The sequence below is a fragment of the Rhincodon typus genome, chromosome 22, assembly GCF_021869965.1.
Source record: "Rhincodon typus isolate 14 chromosome 22, sRhiTyp1.1, whole genome shotgun sequence".
In the NCBI taxonomy this organism is placed as follows: Eukaryota; Metazoa; Chordata; class Chondrichthyes; order Orectolobiformes; family Rhincodontidae; genus Rhincodon; species Rhincodon typus.
In genome coordinates, this window is record NC_063353.1 from 1,157,529 (window position 1) to 1,170,241 (window position 12,713).

Below are 12,713 nucleotides of genomic sequence, written 5' to 3' on the forward strand. Positions count from 1 at the left end.
CAATCTAAACCTCTTTTCTATAAAAAGCCTGTTTTGCAATAGTGGAATTACATGATTTTTGTCAGGTATCTGCAACAAAAGAATTAATTGTTATCTGTGATGTTAAACCACTAAGTGAGAGAACTCATCCAATGTTACTTGTTCAAAATTTAAGATGATATAATTTTGCTTTTTTTAATGTGAACTTGAGGCTGATTCTTGTGAAGTGACCAGGTGTGATTTTAGACGCTATTTATGAAAAATGGTTTCATACAAGTTTGGTTCATTCCTTTTTTTTACCAATTAGGAAATCAGGTATTTTTAAAATCACAGGAACAGCAGCTGCCAGTGAGTGCCATCACACACACTGGAGCAAGCAAAAGATCAAATGAGCTGCAGTCTTTAGACATCTTCTGATCTCTATTCCAGGCACAGCTGATTTCTGAAGATTAGGTTCAAATCCAGTTACACTCTCAAAACTGAACACATTCTAAATAGTGCTCCTGCATTTGATAAAATCCCACTCCAAGTCTAACAAAAAAAAAGGATTCACAACCTCCTCCTTAACCATCAGGGGTAACAGCACAACACCTAAAGGAAACTTGAGGCATTCCCTCAATGTATCATTTACACAGTTCACAGACATGTATAAGAGTAACAATCAGGTAATTATACCACGGGATTTCAACTTTTGCAACATATGTTGGGATAGTCACAGTGTTAATGGTTTAGAGAGGGTAGATTTCTTAAAATGTATCCAGGGGATTTTTTTGAATCAATATGTAGAAGGCCCAACAAGGAATGGCACAGTGCTGGATCCAGTTCTGGGGAAAGAAGCTGGACAGGTGTTCGATGTGGCAGTGGGATAGCATTTTAGTGATAGTGATCACAGCACGGTACGGTTCAAATTCGTTCTGGACTAGGAAGAAGATGGCCTGCAAAAGATGGCTTTGGACTGGGGGAAGGTAGATTTTATTAAAATAAAGCAGGATCTGGCCACAGTAGACTTGGGAACAGCTCCTTGTGGATAAGTCTACAGAGGAGCAAAGGGTGGCATTCAAAAAGGAGCTGGAGAGAGTACAAGTCCAACATATACCCTTTACAAGGAAATACGGGAGCAATAAGTTCACAGAATCCTGGATGTCTAGGAAATTTAGGAATGGATGAGGAAGAAGAGAAGGGCTTTTAGCAAGTTCAAAGGGAGCAGTTCAGCTGTGGCCTTAGAGGAATACATGCATTGCAGGAGAGAATTTAAGAAAGCAATTAGATGATCAAAAAGGGGGCATGAGAAAGGACAAGATTAGGGAGAATCCCAAGATATTTTATAAATATATTATGGAGAATAGGCCCCATTAGAGATCAAGGATCTCTCTCTGTGTGTGAAGCCACAGGATATTGGAAGACTGCTGAATGGACACATCTCTTTAGTCTTCACTCTGGAAAAGGAGAACGTGGGTACGGAATTCCAGAAAAGGTACTGTGAGGAACTTGCACTGCTTGACATAGGACAAATCCTCCGGTCCAGATGAACTGCAGCCCAGGCTGCTGTGGCAGAAAAGGCAGGAAAGGCAGGAAATGGTAGGAAATTGCAGGGACTCTGACATAAATTTTTAATTTCTCTCTGGCCACAGGGGAAGTTCCAGTGGACTGGAGGATGGCTATTGTGGTTCAACTTTTTAAGATGGTTGGTAGAGATGAACCAGGAAATTACAGACAGGTGAGTCACATGTCAGTGGTAAGGATTTAATACCCACTTGGAAAGGCATGGGTTAATTAGGGAGAGTCAGCATGGATTTGTCAGAGGGAGGTCATGCCTGAAAAATTTGTTAGAAATTTTTAAGAATGTGATCAAATGTGTGGATGAGGGAAATTCAGTTGATGTAGTTTATATGGATTTTAGCAAAGTTTTTGACAAGGTCCCACATGGGACACTGGTTGAGAAGGTTAAAGCACACAGGAATGGAGGGAAACTTGGCGAGATGGATCAGAAACTGGCTCAGTCATAGGACACAAAGGGTAATGGTAGAGCACTGGTAGAAGGCTGTTTGAGTAACTGGAGACCGGTGTCCAGTGGTGTACCACAAGGATCAGGACTGGGACCCTTATTATTTGTTATATACATACATAATATCGATGAAAACGTGGGGGAGTGTTAAGCAAATTTTCATTGACTTTAAGATTGGAAGAATGGTTAATATTGAAGAAGAATGATGTAGGTTACAGGAAGATATAGTTGGGTTGGTCAGATGGGCAGGCCAGTGGCAGGTGGTATTTAACCCTGATAAGTGCGAGGTGATGCACTTTGGAAGAAGAAACGAGATGAGGGAGTATTTAATGAATGGTAGGACACTGGGTAGCTTAGAGGAACAGCGGGATCTTGAGGTAATTATTCATAGATCCATGAAGTTAATAGAGCACGTGAATAGACTAGTTAAGAAGGTATATGGGACACTTGCTTTCTTCAGTCGTGGCTTTGAGTATAAGAGCAAGGAGGTAACGTTGGAGTTGTACAGAGCGTGTTCAGGCCACAACTGGAGTACTGTGCGCAGTTCTGGTCACCTCACTACAAAAGGATGTGACAGCCATGGAGGGGGTACAGAGGAGGTTCACCAGGCTGTTGCCTGGGATGGAGAAATTGAGCTATAAGGAGACACTAGGTAGGCTTGGATTGTTTTCTTTAGAGCAGAGAAAACTGAGGGGGGACATGATTAAGAGGTATAAGATTATGAGGGGTAGGGGCAAGGTGAATAAAGGACAGCTTTTACCCTTGGTTGAGGGGTCAATCACGAGAGAGCACAGTTTTAGGGTAAGGGGCAAGGATTCAGAGGGGATTTGGGAAAATAACTTTTTCACTCAGTGGATGGTGGGAATCTGGAATGCACTGCCTGGGAAGGTAGTGGAGACTGGATACCTTACAACCTTTAAAATAAATTTGGATGAGTACTTCAAATATCATAACATTCAAGGATGTGGGACATGTGCAGGAAAATGGGATTAGCGCGCCTGATAGTTATGTCGGTCCAGACTCAATGGGCCGAAGGGCCTTTTCTGTGCTGTGTGAATCTATGAGATCTAAGCTCCTGCCTCAGTAAACCACCTTTGACATACTGCACCTGAATATCGTCCACTGCTGCTAAAATGTTGATGCCAGTATCTTTGTAACAGGTGTAAGTAAAATTGACTTTGTCCCAGTCTTCCTCCATCTTGCTGAGAGCTTTCTCCAGTGCATATTCTTTACTAGCTTGTGAGCTGATGTGGTTTAAATCCTCCAGGTACTTCTCAAGGCCCAACTGCATGACATCCATCAAGGTTGTGCTGTCATGTGGCATGATACTGAATCCGACCTGTGACAAAGTGAAGGAATCTCCTTACACACACACAGTCTCTCCAAACAATCTACACAGTTTCAATGTTGAATGCATGGAGAAATAGCTCTTCATCATTTGGTGTTTGTATCCATTTTTAATTCCATATTATTGCAAAGGTATTTTTTGCTTTATTAAGGAATTTCAAAATGCAACGTGAAAACACAGACAAGCACATTGGGGCTGAAACATAATCAAATAATGCACCTGAGAAAGGGGAATATGATGCATCTCTTGCAAGGGAGATTCTGAAGCTGCTGATGCTCTTTCAAATGAGTGTTAGCATCCAAGAACAATGACTGACTGTGGGTTACTGCACTGAAGTAACTCCATGGAGGTTAGTTTCCTATCACCAAATCACCCTTTATTTACACAAGGCGAGTCCTTGACATTGATCCAGTACCCTCAGAGCCAGCTCTCAGACAGAGCAGAACCCCTGATGACTCCTGTTTATATCTGTCAGCCAGGGTTCCTTGATTGGACCAGGTTAACATCCTCAATCAGGAAACTCATATTCTATGAGGTCCAGCTGGCTGACCTTGTTACAATCACTACAAGCAGGTACGAGGGTTGCCTGATCTGCAGAGGGTCAGACACCCACTAAGTAGCCAGTGAGGGCAGTCAACTGCAGCTCCAGCCCGTAGCAGGTCTGTAGGCCCAAGCCCCTGAAGTAGTGCTGCAAGAGGTTTACTGACCTCCCATGAGTGGTCCTCTGGGTCAGTGAATGCATCTTCAGGTGCCTTATCATAGCAACTACAACATGATCCTTAGCTCACAGCTCCATCACTGGGCAATACTCACTCATTCCCAGGATGCACTTGCTCTAGTATATTGGTTTAAACTATAATTGACCGGATGTGGCCCTGACGATGATAATTAATACCTCGAGTGACCCCACTTCTGGGAGGTACCAGCTGGATTTTGTGACTAATGTACCTGTGGATATTTGGATATCCTCTGGTCCTCTCCATATATTGGAGAAATAACATTTATACACAGTGTACTAGCTGGTTTGTAACATGACCTCCAGCTCTGCTCCAACCTGCCTTCATTTTGGTTTGTGGCAGCTAATAATCCCTTGATCTAAAACATTAGGTGGAATATTCTCTCCTGGACACCAAGTGGCGGAGGGCGTAAAAGAGGAGGGGGCTTCACAATTAGCGTTCTTCTCAGCTCATGATATATTCACACGTGAGTACAGTACCAAATGTCACGGCAGGAAGTTTTCTGTCCCCTTCTGGGACATCCCAGGCTCCAAATTGCATCTGCCAATCTTTAAAAGGCAAGTGGACAGCATGTTACTCTCTACACCATAGAAACATCAGTCAGCCTCTGCACAGCGCATACACCGACCTCTGGGGAATGGCAGACACTAGGCAAAGAAATGGTGCCATGCTTTAGCGTTACCTCCCAAGAGGTTCCTCTGAGGGCTGTCCTGGAGAGAATGGACGATCTTTTCCCTGAGGATAGCAACAAGAGACCATTCCAGCTGATGAAGCCTGCATTCTACTGTCACTCAATGCTTCGTGCTCCTATGAGTGAGTTACCATTATGACATTGCCACTGCAAAGGAGTCTCATACAGGAGCTTGGATGCCAATCATGCAGTTCAACTCCAATTCAACCCCAGAATCAGCACTGTGTCATGGTAACCCTCCACCACATTGTATAGCTTGCATCCCTCTCAAGAGGTAATGCTTAAGCATGGCACCATTTCTTCATCTGGCATCCGCCATTCCCCAGCTGAACAGCCACAAAAGGCAGGAACAACATTGATGAGTTAAAGTTTGTATGCATTGTGGCAAGGTTTGCTTCATGCGTTTGGATTGGAATATTTGTTTTAGCCATTATTTTTAACTTCTAGCCAAGAGAATGATGTGGTGCTCAGTGATAAATGGAAGGTAAGGAGTGACAGTGAATGGGGAAATTGAGCTTGAGGTCAGTGCTCTCGCACTCGAATTTTTCACGTACAACCTGAATGGGACTGCCCAACCTCTCATTGGATGGGTAAACACATCCCACCTTTCTCCTCCCACCCACCTCCTGCAGTTGGCCCTACTCCACGTGACTTCTGCACATGCTCCCAGATCCAAGAGGAAGCCAAAGGCTGGGATCGACTGGTTTGGGCAGGCATCAGCAGAAATCTCTTGAGACACAACTCTCTGAAAAACAGTGCAACTTCAAGCAACTATAAAAAAGAAACTAAACGCCCAGAGAATCAAAGGCCAAAAGATCTCAACCTATAATTAATCTATTAGTAATTAGTGCCAAACTAGTGCAAGTGGGAAATCTTCTTGTAGCTTAATGCGTGGTCAGCTGGGAGATTAATGGAACTCCATTATTGTAGTTTTAGCATCAAATCACTTTTGCAGGTTACATCTCCTGAACCTGATATCCTAGTTTGTAAGGTTTTGAAACAGGTGACAACAGCCATAATGGACAAGACTGACTGCGCCCTCACAGTGGGATCTGTGGTGGTCAGGTACACTGAATTGTGGGTAGGGGCACCCAGCAATGGGCAAACATCTCCCCTGACACAGGATTCTGGACATGACATGTCAATCGGAATCACCAAAATGGGGCAATCAACATTCCTTACCCTTGAATCCACCGTAATTTACTGGTTTCTCATTAACACTGTGACAGCCCCACCACTTTCCAAGCCCGTGGTAAACCATCCCACAAATCTGGTGGGATTCTGCCAGTGGCCTCCATGAGAAAGAGGCAGTGGAAGAGTGGGTCACATCATCACCAAGGTGTGGGGTTCCTGGTTCTGGGAGGGAGTGGAGGGTGAAATGCATGGAGCTAACTCCTTGCTCTTATCTCTGACACCCGCTCCCTGTGAGGGTCAAACTATCCTGGATCCCATGGTGTTCTGATGGATAGGTGTAGCACCACCTTGCCCATTGGCACTGGAGGCAGACAGCCACATGACTCTGCCTACCTTGCAACCCATGCTGGGCAGGGCCACTGGCACTGCCCCCTGCCCCTGATTGCAGGGACAGCTCACAAGTGGGCATGGCAATGACAAAAGGGCATTTGATGCTCCATCACTGATCTGATGGAGGCTCCCTGCTGTTTCTCCATAAATGGGGGAGATCCAACAGAATTCAACACAATCAAATCTATTGGTTTTGATGTTCTGGAACTTCCAGAGTGGTCCCCAGGGGTTAGAAAGAAAGGCCACAGTTTTAGGATGAAGAGTAGCAAATTGAAACCGGAGATAAGAGATTCCTTCTTTCAAAGGGCCGTGAATTTGTGAAATTCACCACTGTGGACTGCAGTGGATGACAGGGCACGGAATAAGTTTAAAGGAGGAGATAGACAGATTTTTAATTAGTAAAGGGTGGAAGGGTTAGGGAGAGTGGGCAGGAAAGTGGAGTTGGGTCATGATGAGATCAGCCATGATCGTATTAAATGGCAGGGCAGGCTCGAGGGGCTGAATGGCCTCCTCCTGCTCCTATTCTTATGTCTGTAGATTTTTTAAGAATGTCACCCATTCCCCTTTCTGCCTCCATGTTCCTACTCTGGGGGGTGACCACCTCTCTGAATGAGCTATCCACACGCTCCTTCATCTCACTGATATGACAGTGACTGATCGCGCTCTGAAACCGAGAGCTCAGGTTTCTGTAGCTAGTGACACATCCCTCACACAGTTGCCTCAGTTACAGAAAGCATCCACTACTTCCCACATACTACAGGATACACAAATCACACAAACAAACATTTCTGAGGAAGGATCACCGGACCCGAAACGTTAACTCTGATTTTCCTTCACAGATGCTGCCAGACCTGCTGAGCTTTTCCAGCAACTTCTGTTTTTGTCCCAAACTGCCCTGCTGCGCCTTAGCTTTACCTCACTTACATTAACTTTATTTTACTTAGCCTGAACTTAATCCTGACAACTACTGCTAAACCTTAATCGAAGTGATAAATAACTACTTTTACTGGTTGCAATAAACTTGACCTAATATACCCCTTTCCTCCATGCATCGAATTCCCAAGTGATCCCAATTCACTGCTCGCTACATTTCACTCGGTTTAACAAGGTAATCATACTCACTTGACTTTTAATCTATATTTAAACTTGCTAGAACTCAGCATTAAAAAGACAATTCATCACCTCTCTGGCTACATTTCAGCCAGTTTAACAAGGCGATCGCACTTAGTTTCAAGATTGTTAGTTGGCTTGTCAGAGTCTGACTCTTAATCTACATTGAAACCTGAAAAAGACTTATCAGGATCTACCACCTAATTCTAATTGATTACTCACTCAGGTATAGTCTGCACATCCTGACTGACCATGTGATTTAAAAACCTGTCTCTTATCTAGATCCTTTGATCAATCATAGAATCCCTTCAGTGCAGAAACAGGCCCTTCAGCCCAACAAGTCCACACCAACCATCAGAGCATCTCACCCAGACCCATCCCCTTATAACCCACACATCCCTGAACACTATAAGCAATTTAGCATGGCCAATCCACCTATCCTGCACATCTTTAGACTGTGGGAGGAAACTGGAGCACCCGGAGGAAACCCACACAGACAAAGAGAGAATGTGCAAACTCCACACAGATAGTCACCCGAGGGTGGAATCAAACTGCTGTGAGGCAGCAGTGCTAACCACTGTGCTGCCCATTATTAGCTCGTTGTACCTTCTGATACAGTAGTTAACACCATTCAAAGCACCAGCTTTCAGCTGATTGACTGAAAACTACCACAATCAGGCAGTTCCTGTTTAACAATGCAATCTCCCTGAAACATACCTGAAAGCTCACAGTTCTATAAATAATCTGACTCTTCATCTATATATAAGAAACTTACCAGAGTTGACCGTGTGAACCTAATTCACTATCAGGTGTTGTCACTTGACCAGAGAAGAGTCTTGTGGTGCAGTGGTAGTGTACCTACCTTTGAGCCAGGAAACCCAACTTCAAGTTCCAACTGCTCCAGCAGTGTAAAATAATGTCTCTGAACAGCTCAATTTAAAAACATCTTGTCACCTGACCATGAACCCCTTGCTGAGTCCACTGTTGTTTGCAATGTATATAAATGATTTGGATGAGAATTTAGGAGGAGTGGTTATGAAGTTTGTGGATGACACCAAAACTGGTGTTATAGTAGACAGCAAAGAAGGTTATCTAAGATCACAAAGAGATCTTGATCAATTGGGCCAATGGGCTGAGGAATGGTATGGGGAGTTTAATTTGGATAAATGTGATGCATTGCAATTTGGTAAAACATACAAGGGCAGGACTTATATAATTAATGGTAGGGCCCTGGGTAGTGCTGTGGGACAGAGAGACCTAGGGGTTCGGGTACGTAGTTCTTTGAAAGTTACATCATGAGTAGACAGGGTGGCTAAGAAGGCATTTAGCATGCTTGCTTTCATTGCTCAGACCGTTGAGTATGGGAGTTGGGATGTCATGTTGAAGTTAGACAGGACATTGGTGAAGCCACTTCTGGACTACTGTGTACTGTTCTGGTCGCTCTGCTATAGGAAGGATATTAGTACTTTGGAGAAGATTCAGAAAAGATTTACCAGGACGTTGCTGGGACTAGAGAGTTTGAGTCATAAGGAGAGACTGGATAGTCTGGGACTGGAGCGGAGGAGATTGAGGGGTGACCTTAAAGAGGTTTAAAATCATGAGGGGCATAGATTAGGTGAATAGGACAGGTTTTTTTTCCCCTAGGGTGGGGGAGTTCAAAGCTTGGGGACATATTTTTAAGGAGTGGGGAGAAAGATTTAAAAGGGACCTGTGTGGCAACATTTTCACACACAGGGTTGTTCGTATGTGGAATGAACTGCCACAGAAAGTTGTAGATGCAGGTACAATCACACATTTAAAAGATACTTGGACAGGTGTATGAATAGTTTAGAGGGTCATGAAAGGTTTAGAGGGATATGGGTCAAGTGCAGGCAACTGGGACTAATTTAGTTTGGGGAACTTGATCAGCATTGACGAGTTGGGCCAAAGGGTCTGTTTCTGTGCTGTATGACTCTATGACTCTACATCAATGTGCACTTGTTCTTTATGGCTGTACTTGCTACATGACATAAACACAGCCCCATTTAGTCAATCTCTTCAGAGAAAGACTGGCAAAGCAAGCACATGAAGAGAACAGGAAGAAATGCTGAGCATCCCAAGGAGGGTATTTAACAGCATTTTAAGTTGCTGAGAAAACCCATCCCTTTGTGTTTTGTGCAGTGACATAGCACAGACTAGATCTGACCCCTTCGGTTTATCAGTGGGTCGACAGAAGGCTGCAGCTGAGGTTTACAGAAAGATTGAATTCCCTGCCAACAGAGAAGCTAGCCACCACCTTTCTCTGGCTGCTGGAGCTGCAGGAGCAGACAGAAAGCAAGAAATCGTTTCAGTATGATTCAGAGCAGCCTGAGGAAACTGCTGGGGCAATTTTCCCAAATGATTAAGTCATGCTGTCTGCACGATCACAGAGTCTGCAGACACACAATTGCTGTTGTGACTCTGGCAGCCTGTCATTAGTGAGGTGTGTTACTACCGGCCTGTTAATAATCCTGACATCCCAGCCTCAAACTAGGCATGAGCCAGTAAACAGAATGGAAATGAAGGGTGGCAAATTTTACCTGCAGCTCCACTGACAAAGTTCTGAATACAAGATATTGATACTGGCAGTTTGTTTTGAGTGATAGAGATGTACAGCACAGAAAAATGGCCCTTTGGCCAACTGCATCTCTGCTGGTCAAAAACAACCAGCTAACTATTCGAATCCCATTTCCCAACACTTGGCCAATAGCCTTGTATGTCTTGGCATCACAAGTACACATCTAATCACATCTTAAATGTTATGAAGGTTTCTGCCTCTATCACCCTTACAGGCAGTCAGTTCCAGATTCCCACCATCCTCTGGATGAAGAAAATTTTCCTCACATCTGCTCTAAACTTTCTGCCCTGATCCTCAAATCCATGCCCCTTGGTTGCTGATCCCCATCAAGGTGAAGAGTTCCTTCCTGTCTGTCCTGTCTATGCCCCTCAGAATTTTATATGTCTCAATCATGTCCCCTCTCAATCTCCTCTGCTCTGATGAAAATAACCCATGTCTATCCGATCTCTCTTCAAAACTAAAACTCTCTAGCCCAGGCAACATCCTGGTAAATCTCCTCTGCACCCTCTCCAGTGCTCCCTCCTATAATGCGGATTCCAGAATTGCATACAATACTCTAGCCGTGGCCTAACCAAATTTTATACAGTTTCAGGATAAACTCCCTGCTCTTCAACTCTATGCCTCAACCAACAAAGGAACATATCCTACGTGCCTTCTTAACCACTTTACCTAATCGTCACACTAACTTAAGGGACCTGTGTATACACACACCAACGTCCCTCTGATCCTCAGTGCTTCCCAGGATCCTACCATTCATTATATAATCCCTTGCCTCATTTGTCCTGCCCAAGTACATCATCTCACATTTATCCAGATTGAACTCCATGTGTCATTGATCAGCCCAGCTGACCAGCCTGTCTATATCCTCCTGTAATCTAAGGCTCACTATTTACCACCCCACCAATTTTTGTATCATTTGTGAACTTATTGATCAACTGTCTGGCATTCAACCTACATCATTTATACAAGCCACAAACAGTAAGGGTCCCAACACCGACCCCTGTGGGACCTTACTGAACACAGATTTCCAATCAGAAAAACACCCCTCAACCATCAGCCTCTGCTTCCTGCCACTGAGCCAATTCTGTATCCAATTTGCCAAATTTCCTTGGATCCTTTGGGCTCTTACCCGTGCTATCAGTGTCTCCAGATGGAGCATGATCAGAGGCCTCACCGAAGTCCCTCATCTACACACCTGGTCATCTCTTTGAAAAATTCAGTTGAGTTGGTCAGACATGACTTCCAACAAATACAACCATGCTGACTGTACTTGAATAATCCCTGCCTCTCCAACAGTAGATTAATTCTGTTCCTCAGAATTGCTTCCAACAGTTTTCCCCACTTTGAGGATAGACTGTAGTTTCCTGATTTATCCCTTGCTCCCTTCTTGAATAACAGAACCACATTGGCTTCATCCAGTTTTCTGACACCTCTCCTGTGGCGAGAGAGGAATTGAAAATCACTGTAAGAGCCCTTGTTATTTCCTCCCTTGCCTCATTCAACAGCCTGAGATACATTTCATCTGGCCCTGGAGATTTATCTACTTTTAAGCCACTCAGGGCCTCCTCTCTGCCCATACAAAAATCTTTAATTGTATCATAGACCTTCTCCCTGATTTCTATACCCGTATCATTTTTGGAAGGTGTATAAAAAATTCTAGCTAGTTTTATATTGAACACAGGGTATCGTTCTCATTCGGCTGAGCGTCCTCTAACTGTGGTTTAATGAGATGTTAACATGTAGTACTTGGGGCCTGATAAGTAAGAATGATGTTCCTCAATATTGTGCCAATTCACAAAGGGTAAGACTTTTGTCAAAGCTAGATGCAGGTAAAGGGTACGAAGCCTAGAGATGTACTTCTCTGAGCTGGATCAGAGAATCCCTACAGTGTGGGAGCAGGCCATTCAGCCCATTGGATCCACATAGACCCTCTGAAGAGCATCCTGCCCAGACCTACCCACAGTGGCCATGCAGCAGAGTAAGATGCTCCTGTAGGAGCTCCTTTGCTCCACCTGTTCATTTTCCTCCTTTTTCCTTTTATTCTCTCTTCTTTTTCTCACTTCTCTTTTCTTTTTCTCTCCCTTCAGCATCGGAGCCAGCAGCAAATCCAGAGCAGTGAGCCCAGCAGCAGTGGGTGGGGGAACAGCCTCGGAGTGTTGCACAGGCAGTGGGTCCTGGGGGCCAAAGTGAGAGAAAATAGCCTGAGGGGCCAAGTCCCTGGAGTGACGGAGGGGTGGGGGTTGCTGACTCTTGGAGCAACAGAGGGGCCGAGGTACAAGTCCTGGTAAAGTGCAACTTTCCTCAGTGCTGCTGAGTGCCGGTGAGGAGCGGACTGGAGGCTGGAGCGATGTGGGACAGTTGCTGGACTTGGGCCTGGCACCACGTGCTGAGCTGCTGTTATCGAACTGTAATTTAAAACCTTTTCACTACACAGTAACTACCTCTGTATGTAATGCTTATGCTTTCCTTTTAATCCTCTTTGTAAAGAACACTACATTTTTTACTCTGTAAGATTTGTACCTATGTACTTGTACCTAAGATGGCACCATTAAAAGGCAGCCATTGTAAAAACTTTTCACTGTACTCCTGTATCCTTGTATTGTAGTACAAGTGACAATAAAGGATATTCTATTCTCCCCTATCCCTGTAACGCTGCATTTCCCTTAACTAACGTACCTAGCCTGCATATCCCTGGAGACTATGGGCAACTTACCCTGGCCAAT

General features: G+C 44.4%; 1 protein-coding gene across 2 annotated transcripts in view; it reads right to left on the reverse strand.

The window, feature by feature from the left end:
• The window catches only part of LOC109934535 (dynein axonemal heavy chain 3-like), a 429,003-nt gene that overhangs the window by 226,069 nt on the left and 190,221 nt on the right, over positions 1-12,713 (reverse strand). For both annotated transcript variants that reach the window (XR_007264478.1, XM_048610380.1), the window contains exon 21: positions 3,093-3,323. Coding sequence is in view for 1 of the 2 variants with exons in the window: in XM_048610380.1 (XP_048466337.1) it covers positions 3,093-3,323 (231 nt within the window). In the remaining variant the exon portion in view is untranslated. The remainder of the gene's footprint in view (positions 1-3,092; positions 3,324-12,713) is intronic.